The 21,241-nt window shown below is 43.8% G+C and overlaps 3 protein-coding genes across 4 annotated transcripts; 1 reads left to right on the forward strand and 2 right to left on the reverse strand.

Moving 5' to 3' along the window:
* Positions 1-812: 812 nt before the first annotated feature.
* On the reverse strand, positions 813-8,424 carry LOC132991462 (ankyrin repeat and MYND domain-containing protein 2-like). Of its 2 annotated transcripts, none has more exons than XM_061060242.1 (10): positions 8,231-8,424; positions 6,029-6,093; positions 4,507-4,645; positions 4,293-4,391; positions 4,030-4,190; positions 3,039-3,253; positions 2,799-2,907; positions 2,523-2,651; positions 2,240-2,363; positions 813-1,501 (listed from the first exon to the last, which is right to left on the reverse strand). In XM_061060242.1, the coding sequence occupies exons 1-10, from the start codon at positions 8,295-8,297 to the stop codon at positions 1,350-1,352; spliced, it is 1,260 nt and encodes a 419-aa protein (XP_060916225.1). In that variant the 5' UTR covers positions 8,298-8,424; the 3' UTR covers positions 813-1,349. The 2 variants fall into 2 exon arrangements, with proteins under 2 accessions (XP_060916225.1, XP_060916222.1); XM_061060239.1 differs by having other exon boundaries at positions 2,772-2,907.
* Positions 8,425-9,713: 1,289 nt separating this feature from the next.
* On the forward strand, positions 9,714-15,234 carry tspan13b (tetraspanin 13b). Its single transcript, XM_061059789.1, has 6 exons — positions 9,714-9,907; positions 10,151-10,318; positions 10,696-10,776; positions 12,153-12,266; positions 12,398-12,508; positions 13,698-15,234. The coding sequence occupies exons 1-6, from the start codon at positions 9,845-9,847 to the stop codon at positions 13,770-13,772; spliced, it is 612 nt and encodes a 203-aa protein (XP_060915772.1). The 5' UTR covers positions 9,714-9,844; the 3' UTR covers positions 13,773-15,234.
* Positions 15,235-16,232: 998 nt separating this feature from the next.
* agr2 (anterior gradient 2) lies at positions 16,233-19,550 on the reverse strand. The gene is made up of 8 exons (XM_061059790.1): positions 19,470-19,550; positions 19,172-19,305; positions 19,013-19,076; positions 18,873-18,925; positions 17,851-17,927; positions 17,460-17,523; positions 16,518-16,601; positions 16,233-16,438 (listed from the first exon to the last, which is right to left on the reverse strand). Exons 2-8 carry the CDS (start codon positions 19,290-19,292, stop codon positions 16,389-16,391), a joined length of 513 nt encoding a protein of 170 aa, XP_060915773.1. The 5' UTR covers positions 19,293-19,305; positions 19,470-19,550; the 3' UTR covers positions 16,233-16,388.
* Positions 19,551-21,241: the final 1,691 nt, after the last annotated feature.

Raw genomic sequence — 21,241 nt, forward strand, 5'->3', positions numbered from 1 at the left:
TATTTTCAGTAGCGCATATGTGAAAACGGTTCACATGCGAGAGAGAGAGGCTTTTACATCCTGAGACCCTCATCACCATCGTCATCATCGTCATCATCATCATCATCATCATCATCGTCATCATCATCATCATCATCATCATCTGAGTGTCTTTCTTTTGAAAAGCGTCGAACGTGTTAAAGGCCCGTCATTATTATATATTTTATCCTGTTCGGGGTCATGGGGGGCTGGAGCTGATTACAGGTGTCATTGGGCGAGAGGCGGGGCTACACCTGGACAGATCACCTGTCAATCACAGAGCCGACAAATTCAAACAAATAAACAAACCCGTTAACCTGACGAGCGTGTGTGTGGACTGTGGGAACCCTGAGAGAACCCACATGAGTTCGGAGACTCCTGAGTCTGTCAATAAAGATTGATTGATGATGATGATGACGAACCCCCACCCAACCTGAAGATTCAAACCAGAGACCTTCATGCTGTGAGGTCACTAATCACTGCACCTTCCTGCCGCCCACCATAAAGTGAACAGTTCGGTCTAGAGAGATGAGAAGGAAAATGCTGCCATCTAGTGTTGAAACTGGAGTTATCTCACCTTCTTTGAGGGAGGAATGTCATGAATCATAATTTAATGTTTTAAAATGTTTTTGATACATTACAAAATTCAAACAGCAAGTAAAAAACTCTCATCTTAAGACAGTATAAAATTTCAAAATAAAAGCCTCACAATTTTGTATTTTCATATGCGAATAAAATCACGATTAACACGATTAAAAATGTAATTGACACACATAGCTCAGTTACACTACAGGAGGAATTAAATATGAATTTATTCAAATGTTTTTTATAGTCTGAAAGATACTTTAATAATTAAACAACTTTAGGACACCTCAGCTATGAGCTCTCACCGTAATATAAACATACAGTATAAAAACCTACCTATAAATTTACACACACACTGTTTACATCTATTCATGTATGAGAACACTTACATATCTAAACATATCTAAACAATCATGTATCCAGACATTTTGCACATAGAATCACCATGATGTCAAACCTATAAAAATACTGTAAATAAAGAGAACAAATGTCGTATTGCAGCTTTCTTCACTCTGCTACGTCAGGCCGCTCATCATCCTTCTCTTCTCGTCGAGTTTGAACCTTTAAACTCACAACAGGCTTCAGTTTCAAACTTCACACTGGGACTCTGACGAGACGAACAGAGTGGTTGATGAGGTTTCTCAGACTCAGGATGAACCCCGTTCAGGCTCTGACGCGTGAAGATTCCCAGAGAGAGGACTCGCGTCCTTCAGGGTTAAAGACATCAGGTTCTCAGAGACCCGCTCTCAGTCTTTGCAGGACGGACCGGCTGCTGGTGTGGAGGGACAGGACAGCAGCTCTGCAGGACATCCCCCCACTGCAGCCACTTTCTCCTCCGCCCGCATACACAGCTCCTGCAGAAAGTTCGCCGTCTCCATCACCAGGTCGCTCTCATCATCTGACAGGAAACACAGAGGCTAGCTTAGCATGAGGGCTAAAAACAGGAAGTTTAAAGGAGACATATTATGAAAAATCCACTTTACCTGAGGGTAACCTGAATGTCTACTGACCCACAAACTGTGAAATAAACCCATCCAGTCCTTTGTTTGTGGTCTGCATAAGTCGAAAAATGCTCTGTTTCAAATGTGCTCTCCTTGTGATGTCACAGTGGGATTCTGGTAAAAAAAATAAAAATCCCCTCCCCTCCCCTGGTATCTCCACCCGTGGACTCCACCCCCAGCCTAGATCAAAACTTTTGCGCAGGTCCGCCATTTTTATTCTCACTAGCGAAGGAGTAATGTCTACCGGGAAAACTCGGGGAGGGGGGGGGTCATTGCATTTAAAGAGACACACACACCAAAACGGAGCGTTCTGAGAGAGCTGGTTTATACAGGGTCACAAACCTCCTCTGGTGCTTGATTCATGTTATATTTTGACCAAAGCACAGATGTTTCATTTAGACCACAGGGGGACTGTTTGAAAAGGTGGAGAAGGGGGGATAATATGTCCTCTTTAACACAAGAGGGAACAGACAGCTCTGTGAAGTGCTAAATGGAAACATTAGCCTGTGTTAGCATGAAGTTCAGGAGCAGGAGTAAACAGCTGACTTCACATCCCTCACACAGAATCATAAACATTTCGATTAAAGGTTTTTAGAGTCGCTAAACTCTCCACATCAAACAGGTGAGATGATGACCTTTCAGCGGTTTGAGTCTGGGCGTGTCCTCCTCCAGGTCGGCGTCCTGCTCCTGCAGCGAGTAGCACATCTTCTTATGAGTGAACCAGTGAAGCTTCTGACACGCCAGGCTGCAGTACAACGCCTGAGAGCACAGAAGACAGAGGCTCACCTGAAGGCACCCAACACACACACTCTAAAGCATACTACGTGACCTCTGATATGATGCACACATTGGACGCGCAAACTAACCACTGGCGCCCCGAATCGTTCTACAACTCCAAAAACTACAACTCCGACTTACAGCCTTGCAGAGGGAGCACCTCTTGTCGGCGCCCTTCTCCCCACACGTGTTGCAGTAATCAGCGTCCACCAGCGCCATCTGACCCATCAGAGCTTGACTCAGCACGGAGAACGCCGTGGGGTCGTTGCCCTGGGAACAGGAAGCGACATCAGAGATTAAACAGAGGAGCGTCCACTCAGTTGTCACCCTCTACACCATCAGCTGCTGCCAACACTGCTCTTTAGCACGCTACTCGTCCTCTTCACTTACAATCTCTACCGGTGCAATGCTCCTCACCAGCTCTTGCAGCAGCGTGGCCTCACAGTACGGAAACTTCCGGATGCATTCCCTGATGAACTTCTCCTGGTACTGCGGGAAACCATCGCTGTCCCGTCCCTTGAGCAGGCTGAGACCAGGACAAACGAGAGATACTGGTGTTTGTTATTCGTCTACAACGAGTCCAATGTGTTATTCCAGTTCAGTGCTGGTCCCAACATGTGACCAGTCCGACCTGCTGGTTTTAAGTTCTAGACTCACTTCTTGACGAGGGCGTCCAGCTTGTCGTCTCGTTTCTGCAGGAAGGAAACACATTTCCGCAGCACACAGCTGATGTAGTGCATCTTCATGGCCAGCACCTCGTTCATGTCCTGCTGCGTCACACACTGCTTGCACAGCAGGTCCATCACCTGGTAACACTTCTCCAGAGCCGCCACGTCCACCAGAACGGGGTTCTCCTTCACCAGCAGGACTATCTGACAGAAGAGAGCGACGGTTAGAGGGCGCGAGGTGAGACACACTAAACTGTCGGAGATAACAACGCCGGCATTAACTCGTCCACGGTGAACGAGACGCGGGGATACCTGAACATCCAGAGAGGGAAATCCCCGTTTCCAGCCGAGACTCGTGGCCTCAGACTGGAAGGTTCTGACTATCATGTGACAGATTTACACTCGGCTGCAGAGCCCACAAAACTCGTGAAGACTGGATAAAAGCAAACTCAGGGCGAACCTGCTGCCTGGTGTTCTGCCACTGAGGAGCTTCTTGACTTCTGCCAAGGATAAAGGTTCAGAACCTCACTTGGATCAAATCGCCTCCTCATCAGAGGACCATGCTGATCAGGTTGAGGAGTTCCTCAAAGTGCTGCTCACTCTGAATATTCCTGGAAGCTTTTCGGGACTTTTATGTGATAGCGCCATCATTCAGAGATTCTCTCCCTCTAAATTGCAGTCACAAAGAAATGACCCTCCCGGCCTGACAAATGAGGGGCGACTTCTAAAAGTGAGACGGCTGGACTATCTCATTTTTAGAAGTCGCCCCCTCTCCAGGAGTTTGGTTCCAGAACCAGCGCTCTGTGGGGATGTGAGCCTGAAAATGTCCTTGTGCCTGCAGGCAAGTGCAAATCAATATGGAGATTTAACTATTCCAGAACAAATAATCAGGTTTTCACCTTCTTATGAAGATGGAAAAATAAGGTCAATAACATGCTGGTGAACCTATGGGTGAGTTAGCAGCTGGTTCGCTTCCTCACCTTAACCGGGTTGAGGTTGGTGGTCATGATGATCTTGTACAGGGGTCTGGCCAGGTGGGGGGGGAGTTTGGGCTCTCTCTCTAGTCCCTGAGGGCGGGTGTGGTACTCAAGCCTCTTCAGGGAGAAGAAGTTATTGATCACTGTGACACAGTCGTGCTGACCTGGAGGAGAAGGGTCGAGGTCAGGTTTGGGGTGGGGGAGTGTTACCGCCTGTATAAATAAAAGGTGTGTATATATATTTAATATGATCTTGTGTTTCTGACCTACGAAAGCCGCCATCTGAGCGGCGGTTCGTCCGACAGAGTTGACGATGTCTCTCTCTGCTCCAGCGTCCAGCATCATGGAGGTGATGTCCGTCTTCCCTGCGTCAGGTTGAATGTCCAGCAGAAGAATGAGAACAGGAAAAGTTCAACTTAAGGAAGCATGACTCTAAACTTCACACTCGTCAGATAATCATAGTTTTTTTTTTTTTTTTACCTGACAGGCCGGCGAACATGAGCGCCGTGTAGCCGTACTCGTGCTGGTTACAGTTCACGTCAGCTCCGTGCTGCAGCAGCAGACGACACATGTCAGCCTTCCCTTTATACGCCGCATGCATCAGAGGAGTCATCCCGTTCTGTATACACAGACACACACACACACACACACACACACACACACACACACACACACATCAGCGGTGTTTTGATCCAAAGTGAATCTCATTGTGCGTTAAGACGTTTCTCATAATGACGATAATTCCAGTTATATACTGTTGAAAGTTTAAAATTCAACTTTTATTATGTAGCCCACTACATAAATTTGTGTTTTTCACAATAAAATAAAACGCTGTTTCTGCTTTTTGTTACAATACAATAATATACAATAATATTTTATTCAGACTTTGCTTCATCATCTCGTTCTTCTTCTGCAGTTTACCTGCGTCGACAGAGACGAAGGGTTTTTGAAGGGATGACGGTCAATCACTCACAGCCGCTGTTTAACATGGCGTGGTGCGTTCAGGTGTCACTTGTGAAACCTCTCTCTGTGGCTTGTTCAGGTGCCTGTCAACTGATGTGTTTCTGTGGTGTGTTCAGGTGTCGTTAGGTGCCTTTTGGTTTATAAATATATATATATATCAGTGGTGCATTCAAGTGTAAGTCAACTTAAATGTTTCTGTGGCGCATGCAGGTGTCTCTTAAGTAACCTCTCTCTCTGTGGTGCATTCAAGTGTCTCTTAAGTAACCTCTCTCTCTTTGGTGCATTCAGGTGTCTCTTGAGTAACCTCTCTCTCTGTGGTGCGTTCAGGTGTCTCTTTAGTAACCTCTCTCTCTGTGGTGCGTTCAGGTGTCTCTTGAGAAACCTCTCTCTCTGTGGTGCATTCATGTATCTCTTTAGTAACCTCTCTCTCTGTGGTGCATTCAGGTGTCTCTTGAGTAACCTCTCTCTCTGTGGTGCATTCAGGTGTCTCTTAAGTAACCTCTCTCTCTGTGGTGCATTCAGGTGTCTCTTGAGTAACCTTTCTCTGTGGTGCATTCAGGTGTCTCTTAAGTAACCTCTCTCTCTGTGGTGCATTCAGGTGTCTCTTAAGTAACCTCTCTCTCTGTGGTGCATTCATGTATCTCTTTAGTAACCTCTCTCTCTGTGGTGCATTCAGGTGTCTCTTGAGTAACCACTCTCTCTTTGGTGCGTTCAGGTGTCTCTTGAGTAACCTCTCTCTCTGTGGTGTGTTCAGGTGCTGCTGTCAGCTGTTTGTGACAGTCAGCGTCTGGGAGCTACTTGAAGTGTTTGTCTCTTTTATCCTTCAGCTCTCAGAGTCGTCTCCATATGTTTCAATCACAAAGAGAACATATGTCACACTGACAGAGTGACAGCAGCAGAGGTGCATTGTGGGAGGAGCAGAAGGCGTGGAGGGGAGGGGTCCTCTGGGTTACAGTCTGAATGTTCATTATTTCATTACAGGAGAATACAAATTTAAGACACGCTGGTGTGAAGAACATAAAGCACCCTATCTGTGTACCTCGTCCAGACAGTTGATCCGTACATCGTTGTTATCGAGCAGCTCGGCCGCCTCCTGAACGTCTCCTGAAAAACAAACAAAACCCTTTAAAATGTGACTCAAGTTTGAACATCATAAACTGAAAAACAAACGTCAAGGTGTGCAAGACGACGGTCCTAACAGCCGTCTACTGACCCTCGACATTTTACACTTTACATCCTGATGTTTCCTGACGTCACTCTCTACCGTCTCGCTACGATGACGGCTTCAAAAGTTGCAAAAAAATAAATCTTCATAAAAACATCACATCATGTTTAACCCTGAAAGCAGAGATTCATAGTAGCCTACTGTGGCTTCATCTCGTCTCACAGGGAGATGAGATGAAAGAGAAACAGAAGGAGAGAAAAGCTCAATTTGTCATACAGACGCTGACACAGGTGAAGACAGGTCAGTCAAACCTGGAGGGAAACACACAGAGGCAGGAAGACGAGACCCCAGACATGATACACATAAACTACAAAATAAAACAGGAAACACTGAAAACTAAACTCAGAAAAACAGACGGGAAACAGAGAAACAATGAGGATGCAAATGACAAAATGAAACTTGAGAAACAAGAACAACAACAAGGAATAAACAAAAACAGAGGAAAACAAAATAGTCGCTAATTAAAAATGTTCCCAAAATAACAACATTATGGCGTTTATCGTTTCTAAATGGATCAGTTTTGGTGACATCCATTAAGTCAACTATAGGCCTATACGTAGTTGCATTACAGTCAGTGGAGTGGTATACTCTTCATTTCCCCCTGTATGAGTTGGGAGTGACCTGTCCAGCAGAGGATAAACGTCCTCTGTTTTAAACAGTTACATGTGCACATTCAGTTAGTACGTTAATTAATCAATTAGAGACCGAGTTGGAGGGTCATCCCCTCACCATCCGAGGAAAAACTTGCAGCAAACTACTCAATATAGTCAATCAATAAATGGTGTGAATCAGGGGAGATTTAGAGGTGTACTCTAGAGGCTCAAAAATCACTGTGTATACCCTGCACTGCATCAGTGACTACTGCAATTAAAGTAATATTAATTAAATGAATATGCAAAATAGAACATATTGCTTTATGTAACACAAAATGCATAAAATTATAACAACAAATTCCCCTTATATAACTGAAGTTTCATGTATGATTCTCACATTTTCAACATGACTTCACAGTAAAATAAGTCACAAATTATGAGTTAGTTACTCAGCATGTTGCAGCAATCCAGTAAACATCCAGACTGAAGGATCACAGACTTTTTTCTTCAGAGTCGGTGAAAATACCCGAGAAATATCTCATTTGTGTCTCCACTGATGTGCTGTATACGCAGGCAGAACCCATAGAGCGAGCTCTCTGTGCGTGTTCATAATTAGTGAGCTGCGTTCAAGATCCTGTTCATTTGTTATTTCTCTCATGTATCTGCATACATGTTCTCTCAGCCACAAGACAGAAAACATGCAACATATAGACACATGAATGTACCTAAAAATCTACTCAGTGATCAGATCAGTTCTTATCAAAACATCTAAACATCTCAGGTATAATAAAGTAAAAAAAAGAGCGGATGAGAGGAAATGAGAAAAGCAGCATTCAGTTAGCAGCTCGGCCGTTCAGTAAGTGTCTAAGGTGCAGTGATATCCCGATGTATTCATAAAGTTTAATACACCCAGAGATGCAGATGTCTCCAAAATATTAAATCAAATTTGTTTCATTTTGTTTTTAAATCAGTGTGCAAAAATCTCATGTGCAATAATAGATGTACTAATTCACAGGACAGGAAGAATTATTTTATTGTATTGTACAGAGTTTCCTTTTACAGTTTTTTAAAAGTGCACCGTTTTTCTTACAGTTTACATTTCTGTGTTTTGTATTTTTCTGCTCTCTTATCTTCATATTGCTCTTCTAGTTTTTGTACAGCTGACTCTGGGAGGAATGCACAGAAAGGTAAATGTACCTGTCTAATCTAATCTCATCTTTAAAGGGTTAAACTGTGGTAAAACCTTTTTTTTTAAGCATTTCATTAGGTGCAAAGAACACTGAAAGCTGATTGGACGGCAGCTCCCTCGGGAGTTTAAATGAGTCTCCTCTGAGTTCAGACTGTAAATGTTAAACCACGTTATCTCTCTACAAATGAGACCGAGTCAGTTTAGTATCGGCATCTTTACAGTGAAGTGACTCACCTTCACAGACGACCTGCAGGATCCTCCTCTCCGAGTCTGACAGGTCTCCTCTCTGAGCCTCCGCCATCCTCAGCAAACCAGTCCAAAGCTGGTCCAAAAGTGGGCTAAAGTAGTGGTCTGATGTGGTCCTGGTGGAGGTCTGCAGCTGGAGGTCAGCAGGTGGACTGAGGGACTTCAGAGGGAAGCAGCTTGCCTTGGAGTAAACCACACATGGGGGAGGGGGGAGGGTGATGATATAAGAAAATACCACTTCCTGTTAGTGAACTCTCAGATGAAGAGGGTGGGGTGGGTGGGGTTAATGATATAAGAAGACCACTTCCTGTCAGTAAACTGGTCACATGGTGTTTTCACACGAGCACAAAACTCCTGAAAACCTTCTGACTTTTTCCTGGGTGAGCTGCATGTGTGAACGCAAACAGTTGAACTTTTCACTCCGACTTATCCAGAATTTTTCCTGCCAGCCCCGAGTTGACCCAGGTGAATTCTTCCGCTCAAAAGCGGTGTGAGTTGATGTGAGAATGCAGCAGGAAAAATTCCCAGTGAACGCGCGAACGGACTTGAGCTTGTGTGTTTTTCTTTTCTAGTCTTCTGACTACTCAAAGTGCTTTTTACACCACAGGTCACTCCTACACATTCACACACTGATGTTAGAGGCTGCTGAGTAAAGAGTCCATCAGAAGTAACTAATCCCATTCATTCACATTCACACGCCGACGATGAAGAAGCGGGAGCAACTTGGGGTTAAGTGTCGTGCCCAAGGACACATCGGACATGTTGCTGCAGGAGCTGGGGATCGAACCCTCGACCTTCCAGCTGAGAGATGACCCACTCTGCCACTGATCCAGAGCTGTGTCACATTTATATCCAGCTACTGACGCTAACAGTGTCATCTCTGAGCATGTAAAGTAACCTGATCAATAATGTGATTAATTATCTGTTTGATAATCTAATGAAAGATCTGATCAATAACCGGATGATATGTGATGCTCTCTGTTTTATAAGGGAAGTAACAGGACCTGTCTGCAGCCAATCCGAGGGCTGCAAGCTCCCAGACCCCGCCCCTCAATGAGTCATACGGTCTATGGTCTATAGACATGACCACATCAACCACCGGAGTTCAGGGTTTCTCCCTTCAAAATAAAATCGCAAGATGTTTTATGTTTTGATTTATTACACTGAAAAAAGCCCAGTTTTTGATATTATTGTTTTATTTATTAACATTAATTAAACAGTTCATTTAAAACTATTGAAATCAGAGTTTTAATGGTTACTTTATTTATTAAATCATTGATCATTAATTCTCAAACATGTCACTGAACACAGTTTGATGAACACAGTTTTTTTTTTTTTTTTTTACAGGAGTTTTGAAGGCTGAAACTCAAACATTGTTACTGTGTGTTATCTCCGTCTGTCTTCACCTGCAGGACGGACACAGCTCTCCTGGGACTTTTATTTTGAAGGCGCCATGTCTCACCTCCGGAGTCCTCGTGCTTGTGTCAGCTTCCAGCTCACACAGAAGACCAACGATCAGCTGATCGAGTCTCCGAGGATTTCATGGTCAGAAACAAATATTTAATTTTTTATCGATTAGATTTTTATTGATTTTTTTTAAAGATGGGTGCTGCCGGATTCACGTGCTCCAAAACCTGTCTGTGCGCGCTCAACATCCTGTATGTGGTGAGTGACGAGAGGCTCTTATATATATTGATAAACTCTATGAATTCAATAATTTATTCACAGTGTTAGTGTGTAAATAATCAGGTTTAAGACCTCTGTGTGTTTTTGATTATATGAATATTTGTGCGTGTGTTTGTGTGTGTGTGTGTGTGTGTGTGTGTATGTGTGTGTGTGTGTGTGTGTGTGTGTGTGTGTGTGTGTGTGTGTGTGTGTGTGTGTGTGTGTGTGTGTGTGCTTGTGCAGATGGTGAGTCTGCTCCTGGTCGGCATCGCGGTCTGGGGCATGTGGTTCGGTCTGGTCTCCAGCTTCCAGGTGGTCGGTGGGGTTGTAGGGGTCGGGGTGTTCCTCTTCCTCGTGGCTGTGGCCGGACTCATAGGGGCGATGAAGCACCACCAGGTCCTCCTCTTCTTCGTATCCTTCAGTGTGTGTGTGTGTGTGTGTGTGTGTGTGTGTGTGTGTGTGTGTGTGTGTGTGTGTGTGTGTGTGTGTTTTAGTCTAGAATAATTCAACTGATCATTATAAATAAAAACGTGATAATTAAATGTATGTTAATGATGTTGAGCTCACTCCGCTCTGTGTTTTGGAAAATCTGTTCTCTGATAATTTATTAATGAAATGAAACAGGATCCAGAGCAGTGTCCAATTTCGCACACCACAACACACACACACACACACACACACACACACACACACACACACACACACACACACACACACACACACACACTGGAGTGTTATTGTATGTGTGTGTGTTTTTGTGTTGTTGTTCCTTCACAGTCGGGTCACAGTACATGATCGTCCTCTTCATGGTCTTCATCGTTCAGTTTTCTGTCTCCAGCGCCTGTTTGGCCGTCAACAGAGAACAGCAGGTGAGAAGCGGTTTGACCCAGAGCAGCTTTTCTCCATCATGGGGTCGTTATCGTGCCTTTAGAGGAGACAGTGAAATGCCATTTACTAAATAAACTTTGTGGGGTAAGATGATTCCTCAGTTCAAGACAACACGAGAAAGACCAAAGAAAGCCCCAGTCATCCTGTGAGGCTGAACTCAAGGGGAAAAAAACATCTGTACAGAAATTAGCTAAATTTCAAGTTTTAATCGCGATTATTGCAGCTTTTGAAATTCAATATTTCACATTTGAAAACTGATTTTGTAAGGCTTTTATTCTGAAATTTGTACTGTCTTAAGCTGAGAGTTTTTTTACTTGCTGTTTGAATCAACCATGCTTTTATTTTGAAATAAAGTACAGCCCTTCCTGTAGATGGAAGGTTAAGAAATTAACTTAAGCGCAGAAACAGGAAGTGGTTAGGGATCCCAAACTGACGTCAGACAGCTCAAAGGAACGGTAACAAAGGTCAATGTGTGATGTTATAAGGTGGATATTACGTTGGACTTGTCAGCTGAGCTGTCTGAGAGTTTGTTAAAGTGAAATGAGACATTCAAAGATGCAGCAATGTCCTTCTTTTACATCACTGAGACTACAGGGAGACACTGAGGACGACTATCTACGGAGAGCCTGAAGGGACAACATAAAATGAGATTAATGCATTCATTTCAGACCATATCACATTAATGCTGTCAGCCCTAATATATGTTAAGTAACCTTCAGTCTACCACAAGTCTCTTATTTTTTTCAAAATAAAAGCAGGTTTGTATTCAAACAAGGGGAAATTACCCTTAGCTAAACACATTTAAAAAAACAAAATAAAAGCATGATAAAACTTTTTTAAATTCAAAATAAAGGGATTTCAAACATTTCAAAAAATGTAATCGTTACACAGCCCTAACAGTATCCTGTATGTATTCTGTATGTTTTTGTATGTATATCAAATATGAATAAGCTGAGAGGCTCATCGATTGATTTGCTGGTTCACTACTTTCTCCTGGTTAAGACTTGGGTCTTGGTTCTCGTCTTTAGATTAACTTTATGTTCGTTACAAATGATCCCGGATCAGCCAAACACACACACACACACACATTCTCGGTCTCATGACGTTCATGTGAAGCTTCTTTGTTGTTTCAGTCTGATTAATGTGACTCGATTTAATTATTAATCTGAGTCACATCACCGCTCACACGGAGCAGCAGGTCGCATTTATTACATTTCATACCTCATACAACATGTAGCGTTGAATACACGGTACACCTGTGTGTGTGTGTGTGTGTGTGTGTGTGTGTGTGTGTGTGTGTGTGTGTGTGTGTGTGTGTGTGTGTGTGTGTGTGCGCGTGTGTACGTACGTGTTGCAGGAGGAGCTGTTGGAGGTCGGCTGGAATAACTCTCAGAGCACTCAGAGAGACGTGGAGAAGAGTTTAAACTGCTGTGGATTCAGAGAGGTGGACAACAACCACACCTGTGAAGCTGTGAGTCCACCTGCCTCATGCCTGCGTGATGTCACACACCTGTATCCTGTCTGGCATGATGTCATACCCTCACCTGTGTTTATGATGACACAGTCTGTGAAGTTTCAAAAGTGTGTGTGTGTGTTACCCAGGTGTGTTTTCCGAACCATGCGTGTGTGCCGTGTGCAGAGAAGATCCAGGAGCATGCAGGAGAGGCTCTGCGGTTTGCGGGGGGCATCGGCCTCTTCTTCAGCTTCACAGAGGTGAGAAAGTAACAGGTGTCACAACAGCTGTAACAGGTGTCATAACAGCTGTGACAGGTGTCATAGCAGCTGTGACAGGTGTTTTAGAAGCTGTAACAGGTTTCATAACAGCTGTAACAGGTTTCATAACAGATGTATCAAGTGTCACAACAGCTGTAACAGGTGTCATGACAGCTGTAACAGGTTTCATAACAGCTGTAACAGGTGTCATAATAGCTGTAACAGGTTTCATAACAACTGTAACAGGTGTCACAACAGCTGTAACAGGTGTCACAACAGCTGTAGCAGGTGTCATGACAGCGGTAACAGGTTTCATAACAGCTGTAACAGGCGTCATAACAGCTGTAACAGGTTTCATAACAACTGTAACAGGTGTCACAACAGCTGTAACAGGTGTCACTACAGCTGTAACAGGTGTCATAACAGCTGTATCAAGTGTCACACCAGCTGTAACAGGTATAACAGCTGTAACAGGTTTCATAACAACTGTAACAGGTGTCACACCAGCTGTAACAGGTGTCACAACAGCTGTAACAGGCGTCATGACAGCTGTAACAGGTGTCACAACAGCTGTAACAGGTATAACAGCTGTAACAGGTGTCACAACAGCTGTAACAGGTGTCACAACAGCTGTAACAGGTGTCATAACAGCTGTAACAGGTGTCACAACAGCTGTAACAGGTGTCACATCAGCTGTAACAGGTGTCATAACAGCTGTAACAAGTGTCATAACAGCTGTAACAGGTGTCACAACAGCTGTAACAGGTGTCATAACAGCTGTAACAAGTGTCACAACAGCTGTAACAGGTGTCATAACAGCTGTATCAAGTGTCATAACAGCTGGTGTCATAACAGCTGTAACAGGTGTCATAACAGCTGTAACAGGTGTCACAACAGCTGTATCAAGTGTCATAACAGCTGGTGTCATAACAGCTGGTGTCATAACAGCTGTAACAGGTGTCATAACAGCTGTAACAAGTGTCATAACAGCTGTAACAAGTGTCACAACAGCTGTAACAGGTGTCATAACAGCTGTATCAAGTGTCATAACAGCTGGTGTCATAACAGCTGTAACAGGTGTCATAACAGCTGTAACAGGTGTCAGATGATGAGGTAGTAATCAAATATTGTAAAATGTGTGTGTGTGTGTGTGTGTGTGTGTGTGTGTGTGTGTGTGTGTGTGTGTCAGGTCGTGGGGGTGTGGCTGGCTTATCATTACAGGAACCAGAAGGACCCTCGAGCCAATCCCAGCGCCTTCCTGTGACCCCCCCTCATACTGACCTCCCCACAACGGACCAGACACACCTGTGTGTGTGTCCACTGATGCTACTGATGCTGCTGGTTTAATATGAGTGTGCGTGTGTGTGTGTGTGTGTGTGTGTGTGTGTGTGTGTGTGTGTGTGTGTGTGTGTGTGTGTGTGTGTGTGTGTGTGTGTGTGTGTGTGTGTGTGTGTGTGTGTGTGTGTGTGTGCGTGCGTGCGTGCGTGCGTGCGTGATCAATAACACTCTGACACTCTCCTAAGTGTGTGTCAGCGTGCACAGGTGTGACACACACACACACACAGACACACATAACATTAACAATATCACTGACACACACTCAGCACATGTTTTATATATGTTTTTTAACTTATTAATATGAGGTCACCCACGGCTTTCAGAGGATGATCCACCCATGTATAAAGTGTGTGTGTGTGTGTGTGTGTGTGTGTGTGTGTGTGCGTGCGTGCGTGCGTGCGTGCGTGCGCGTTAAGGATTTTGTGGAGGAAACAGTGATGTCTGATCATCATAATCCTCATCAGTAATGTTGTAAATATGAACGCTCTTATTGTGAAAAGCTCTTATGAAACATCAATAATAATCTAAATCTCTCTCATGACGATGATTAAGGGAACAAAGCTCAATCATCTGCTCGAACTAATAAAGTTTATTCACACACACTGATTTAACGTGATTACTTCACTGTTTAGAAACATTCCACAGGTGTGGCTCAATAGGAGAAATATGTAACTCTGACCCCTAGTGTTTAAAATGGGTACTGCAGTCTAAATTCTAAACATTGTAGAGAGCTGTCTCCCCCCGCCCCTTCATCTCTAGAGTGGATGCTCTCTCAGGTCGCCATGTGGTGGACACTGAAGCTTCAGTGTTTAGCCAGCTCTGCATCGGTCTGTAAACCTTTCTGTGTTCTAACCTCTCTCCATTTTTCAAAAAGCATCTCCAATATTGATCCTAGTTTGAACATGTTTCTGCTCGTGGAGCTTATTAGAAACATGCAGAGGCTTTTTAGGTCGGGTACAATCACTTCTATCTGACCATTGGCCAAATGAGCGTCAGCGACAAAATCAGCTTGATGCTATTGTTTCCTATTTTAATGTCTTAACTGCCCGCGAGCGACGCAGCACGCCGTTCATACCCGACCCTCCTGTATTCTATTTTACTCTCTGTCGCTAACGTAGGACGAGGAAGGAGGGAGGCTCTAAAAGGCCCTGGCACTCACTTCTCTCCCTCAGCAGAGCTCGTTAGCTTGTATTACAAAGTGGAGATAACGGAGCGTTAATAATATCCGTATCCATGGTTGAAATGTTGAGCTTTGACTTGTGTCAACACCGGAGAAAAAAAGTTTCAAGCTCATCGCGAGCCGTTTATTAACAAGCCCTGTTTGAGTGTTGTGATTTGAGTCACCAGCTCGTCAAGACGCCTCACTTCCTTTTATCCACCTCCAACACTAGACGTTACTGTTTGTAAGGGGAAACTGAAATTCACGCAGTAAAGAGGACGCGATGTAAGAGCGCGGCCGAAATTTTGATGTATCGCAGTCAAATAAACTGAATCCTAAAAATGAATTATTACAGAAAATACAGTGGGGAAAGATGTGGAAAATTGGAAGCAATCCGCCGATCTTTGTGGATGTTTTTTAATTCAATCTTTAAACTGGATTTGGATCGTGGGGACCCTTGTCGATGCAGCAGGATGGTATTTGTTGGATTATTGTGATCGGGAGATCACAGTAAATCTTCAAATGGTGATTCAAAAGACGTGTGTTTGCGTGTGGTCTGACAGATGCGTAGATTGTGGCTGCTGTGGTGGTGAAATCTGTTGTGTGCCTTCTGTATTGTAAATGGATATTTGTAATATCGTTGTAAAGTCACCATATATATATTTTTTTAATTATTTTATATATGTGTATTAATCTGATGGAAATTCTGGTTTACTCTCTGTTATTTAGAACAATGCTTCTCACGGACATGCATTAGTGTAGAGATGTCAGAGTGGGGCTGCTACACACTGCTATGCAGGCAGCGTTGGGGGTTCAGTGCTCAAGGACACCTCGGCAGTTCTCAGAAAGTGCCCTGGCACTTCTCAAGCTACCAGACCAACTTTCATATCATGGTCTTGAACCGGCGACCCTTCGGTTCCCAACTCAAGTCCCATACGGACTAAGCTACTGCCGCCCCAAATGCAGACTTAAGGAGGTAGTAAAGGGACGGATCAAGTCCTGTCATAGAATAATTTTTTATTACAAGTTAAGAAGTCAAATGGTTTATCTCTAATGATGTAAATTAATGATGGTTGGCAAAATCTGACCAATAACATTTGACTACGTAAATCTGCCAGTATTATTATCCATAATCTACCATATGACCATGTGAGAGGACGTTGGATCAATAAAGATGTCATGTTTTCTCACTGTGCTCTCCGGTGTAAATGAAAACAGAACAGACTGTTTGAAGAGTTCCATATTTATTGAAAAGACATTTTGGATGAACAGTAACATTAACAAAGAAGAAATTCATGATAAGGACGAAGATGAGAAACGTTCCAGTGCTTCGTGCTGCGGGGTACGAACCGACAGCATGTTTTCCTCCGCTCCTCCGTCCAATCACAGCTCGACCTTCAGCAGCTTCTTCGCCTTCTCCATGCTCTTTTTCACTGAGGGAGAGGAGGCGTTATGTCACCAACACATCATCATTAACAACATCCTTCTGCTCAGGTGTGCTCCGGTACTTACAGACATCCAGGTCTTGGGGTTCGTAGGCGTACAAGCGGTTACCGTACGGACCAACAATATCGGCCCTCACGGTCATGGAGGGATCTGAAGACACACACGGACGGGTCAAAGGTCATACATAAAACATTTGAATATTCTCACGAGCTCTGACTCTGGACAGGAGAAATAACACGATGTTTTTATAACTAATGATCAGTTTAAACCCCTTCAGTCTGTGACCCTTTATTATGTTCAAGCATAATACTGTAATAGCCATGTGTGGCCACATGGAGCGCTGTTCAACCAAAGTTACTAGCTTTATACGTCATTTAAACTCTGAATGAGTGCAGCTCAGAAGGACGTTAAAGTTAACAACATCAAACACTGATTGAATTAACCTGCAGTGTATTTATTAGTGAAATTAAATTAATATATTTATTAATCTGCAGTGTATTTATTAGTTAAATTAAATTAATATACTTATTAACCCGCAGTGTATTTATTAGTTAAATTAAATTAATATATTTATTAATCTGCAGTGTATTTATTAGTTAAATTAAATTAATATACTTATTAACCCGCAGTGTATTTATTAGTGAAATTAAATTAATATATTTATTAATCTGCAGTGTATTTATTAGTTAAATTAAATTAATATATTTATTAATCTGCAGTGTATTTATTAGTGAAATTAAATTAATATACTTATTAATCTGCAGTGTATTTATTAGTGAAATTAAATTAATATACTTATTAATCTGCAGTGTATTTATTAGTTAAATTAAATTAATATATTTATTAATCTGCAGTGTAAATACTGTAATGGGAAACATTAACACTGAACGTGTCATAAAGACGGTCACAGTGTGAACATGACGACAGGTCGTTACACCTGGAGGAGCCGATCTGTTTGTGTAACAGGTGATTAATAACCCGATCGTTATGAGAGCTTTTTTTTCTTACCAACAAACAGGAATCTGGGGACGTACTGTCCGTCTGGCGTCAGGTTTTTATCTGTGGTTTCGTACTGAAACAGAAAAAAAAAATATTTTATTCAAACCCATTTCTTGGAAATCAAAACAAAGGTAAACTCCTCTCTGCCTTCAGGTGCTCACCGTCAGACAGGTGACGTCACACCTTTGTGCGCAGTAACACCTTACCTTCACGTCGATGACAGTTGGATGTTTGTTTGACTGTTTATTTAAACTCTGCAAACAGTCGCTGAGGATGTTTCCTCCCAAACCGACTGGTTTACTCATAATTAACTGTACTCTTTTAAAACATTATAACAATCATAATGATTTTAGTTAAAAATTTAATTATTATCATCAAACAGAAAACGTGAGTTACTCACCACCAGGTTGAGGACAATGAATTCTTCATCGAGGATCTTCTGGATCTCGTAGCTGTTGGCAATGACTTTCCTCATTGCTGCAGGAGGACACACAGGTGACGAAGGTCAGGTGAGATGGTAAACAGGTAAGGAATGTTTTCTACAAGTGAGGAGTGTTTTCTACAAGTGAGGAGTGTTTTCTACAGGCGAGGTGTAATGTGTCCCACAGGTGAAGTGTGATCAAACATGGCACATGTGATGTCTACAGGTGAGGTATGATATCAAACAGGTGAGGTGTGACGTCTACAGGTGAGATGTGATGTCTACAGGTGATATGTGATGTCTACAGGTGATATGTGATGTCTACAGGTGAGATGTGATGTCTACAGGTGATATGTGATGTCTACAAGTGAGGTATGATATCAAACAGGTGAGATGTAATACCAAACAGGTGAGATGTGATGTCTACAGGTGATATGTGATGTCTACAGGTGATATGTGATGTCTACAGGTGAGGTATGATATCAAACAGGTGAGATGTAATATCTACAGGTGAGATGTGATGTCTACAGGTGATATGTGATGTCTACAGGTGAGGTATGATATCAAACAGGTGAGGTATGATATCAAACAGGTGAGATGTGACGTCTACAGGTGATATGTGATGTCTACAGGTGAGGTATGATATCAAACAGGTGAGGTATGATATCAAACAGGTGAGGTATGATATCAAACAGGTGAGATGTAATATCTACAGGTGAGATGTGATGTCTACAGGTGATATGTGATGTCTACAGGTGAGGTATGATATCAAACAGGTGAGGTATGATATCAAACAGGTGAGATGTGACGTCTACAGGTGATATGTGATGTCTACAGGTGAGGTATGATATCAAACAGGTGAGGTATGATATCAAACAGGTGAGATGTAATATCTACAGGTGAGATGTGATGTCTACAGGTGATATGTGATGTCTACAGGTGAGGTATGATATCAAACAGGAGAGGTGTGATGTCACAGACGTGAGCAGGTAGAGACTCACCTTGGCTGTGAGGACAATCTTCCAGGTGAAACAAGACCAGGAGAGGTTTGTTCCTGAAACAAAACAAAACAAAAAATCACAATTTAAACGTCAGATCCGTGAACACCTGAGTCTAATGGACACCTGCAGGTCAGACTTACTTGGACCTGGACCAGTATAGAGCCTCCTCATACGTCTGAGCCCAGATCAGCTGATCACCCCAGCCTGCAGAAACACACACACACACACACTCACTGTGACTCTCTGCTGTACCTTTGTATTAAATAATGAAACCATTAAAGCTCAGGTGTGTCACACACCTCGAGACAGGGTCTGGGGGATCCTCTTTCCGGTCTTGGGGATGTATTTTTTGTCACCGGCGGAAAAGGCGGAGGAAATGGCCCCCAGGACCAGGAGGAGGGACAGCACTGCTCTGATCATCTTTGCGGACAAACTGGAACAGGTGAAGCAGGAGGTACATGCAGGTAAAACAGAATAAACTTTGAGATTAGGAGAGAGAAAGTAGAAAAAAAACATCCTTGAACAGTTACAGTTAAAAAAGCAGCGAGCAAACAGTACGGTGTCCTGTGAGGACACACCCTGTATCCTGTTTCTTACCTGTTCCTGGCTCAGGTGAGAGTGAAGGGAGACCACAGCTCTGAGAGATCTGCTGTACTTTCACTCTCACCTGTCTGAATTTAAACACCTTGTCCCCGGTGGCCCCGCCCCTTGTCCCTCCCCCTCGCTCTATGCCGGAACGCCACGGCAACTCATCCTGCCTTCACCAAACCTCCCTGAGAAAATAGGTGATTTAAGGATTCTGTGTCAATTCCTGCAGAAAGGTGAATTTAAAATACTGAGCGTGTATATTTCATGTTTCGACAGGATGAACTCTTTAAATCGGCACCGGTGTCAATTCACTGTGAAGCATCTTTTCAGCGTCACTTGTGTTTAAACCTTTCCGTGCCTCTTTTTTTTGTGTGTTAATCTCAATTATTGATCAGCCGAATGCATCAGAACCCTGGAGTGTGTTCAAACTTTTATTCATAAGCGTCTGGCCTGTATGGTGTGCTCTCCAATAAGCTGTGCTATCTTAATTTATCAGGATCTGTTAGAGGATTTGGCGCTCTGCTCTCGGCACACCCGACAGAACGACTCCTACGACGGAGAGAGCAGACGTCTAGTCGCCTGCGTGTTCATCCCCGCGTTCACTCTTCTCATATTTGTGATTTCACACAGTTTGGACGCTGTGAGAGACGATAAATAATACTTTCTAATCTGTGTTTTGTGGCGCCGTGTTCATGTGTTAGAGCATGTTTGGCTCAGGTCCAAGGACAGGTCAGCATGAGAACCTGGATCGGAATGCCGGTTGATGATGATGATTGGTCTCTCTGTGATTGGCTCAGGACTCAAAGGTGAACCTAAATGAGTCTTACCTGCAAAGTCAACATGTTGACTCAGAGCTGAAGCTGAAGGATGTTTGAATCCACACAAAGAACTCTGTACACACACTGTGCGATGATTAATATGTGTTTGAGTCCCCGTGTCCCCTCGTCTTCTCCTCTTGTACTTTAACGAGTGAACAGGAGGATAAGGGTGCATGCGGAGGAGAGGACGATGAGGCGGGGAGACAAGGGGATGAGGGGAGCAGAGACAAAGGAGTTGAGAGGCAGAGCGGACAAGAGGACAATGGATGAGAGTCCAAGGGAATGAGGGGACAAGAGTATGTTATGGCGTCATCTCGTCTCCTCATCTCATTGTCCTCTTCGTCCCTCATCATTCTCCCTTAGCCCCATGTGTTCCCTCATCGTCCTGTTGACGTGAGTGCAGGAGGATGAGGTATGTGAGGAGGGTATGAGGGGGCGAGCATGAGGAGATGAGGGAATGAGGAAAGAGGAGTAAAGGAGGGTGAGGGGACAAGGAGGCAAAAAGACGAAGAGGGTGAGGAAATGAGGCAGCAAGGGGAAGAGAGTACAGGAGGATCATCCCCTTTTCATCTCGTCCCCATGTTGACATGAGTGGAGGGGACGAAAGGAAGAAGGGACGAGGAGATGAGGGAATAAGGCACAGTAGTATGAGGGGGCAAGCAGGGGAGCCGCCAAGGGGACAAGGAGACAAGGAGACTAGGGACAGGGGGCAACAGGACAAGGTGGATAAGGAAAGGAGGCAATGAGGGGAAGAGAGTACAGGAGGGGGCTAGATGATGGAGGAACAAAAAGACGAGGAGATGGGGACGTCCCCTTGTTCTCATGTCTTCTCATCGCCTCATCCCCTCCTCTGGTCCCCGTGTGAGGATGAGGAGGCATGAGGAGGAGAGGATGATGGGCTGAGAGGACAAGGGGACAAGTTGGACGAGGAGGAGGGGTGGCGAGGACATGAGAGTACAGGAG

Source organism: Labrus mixtus, chromosome 16 (assembly GCF_963584025.1).
Source record: "Labrus mixtus chromosome 16, fLabMix1.1, whole genome shotgun sequence".
In the NCBI taxonomy this organism is placed as follows: Eukaryota; Metazoa; Chordata; class Actinopteri; order Labriformes; family Labridae; genus Labrus; species Labrus mixtus.

Excerpts from the sequence above, each read along its gene's own strand:
- agr2 (XM_061059790.1), bottom strand. The coding sequence starts at position 19,292 with ATGATCAGAGCAGTGCTGTCCCTCCTCCTGGTCCTGGGGGCCATTTCC. Across the intron at positions 17,928-18,872 it reads AGATTGTCCTCACAGCCAAG|CAATGAGGAAAGTCATTGCC; the intron begins GTGAGTCTCTAC and ends GTCCTCCTGCAG. Across the intron at positions 17,524-17,850 it reads TCATTGTCCTCAACCTGGTG|TACGAAACCACAGATAAAAA; the intron begins GTGAGTAACTCA and ends TTTCTGTTTCAG.
- tspan13b (XM_061059789.1), top strand. The coding sequence starts at position 9,845 with ATGGGTGCTGCCGGATTCACGTGCTCCAAAACCTGTCTGTGCGCGCTC. Across the intron at positions 10,319-10,695 it reads ACCAGGTCCTCCTCTTCTTC|TACATGATCGTCCTCTTCAT; the intron begins GTATCCTTCAGT and ends GTCGGGTCACAG. Across the intron at positions 12,267-12,397 it reads ACAACCACACCTGTGAAGCT|GTGTGTTTTCCGAACCATGC; the intron begins GTGAGTCCACCT and ends TGTGTTACCCAG.
- LOC132991462 (XM_061060239.1), bottom strand. The coding sequence starts at position 8,297 with ATGGCGGAGGCTCAGAGAGGAGACCTGTCAGACTCGGAGAGGAGGATC. Across the intron at positions 6,094-8,230 it reads CCTGCAGGTCGTCTGTGAAG|GAGACGTTCAGGAGGCGGCC; the intron begins GTGAGTCACTTC and ends TTTGTTTTTCAG. Across the intron at positions 4,392-4,506 it reads CATGTTCGCCGGCCTGTCAG|GGAAGACGGACATCACCTCC; the intron begins GTAAAAAAAAAA and ends AACCTGACGCAG.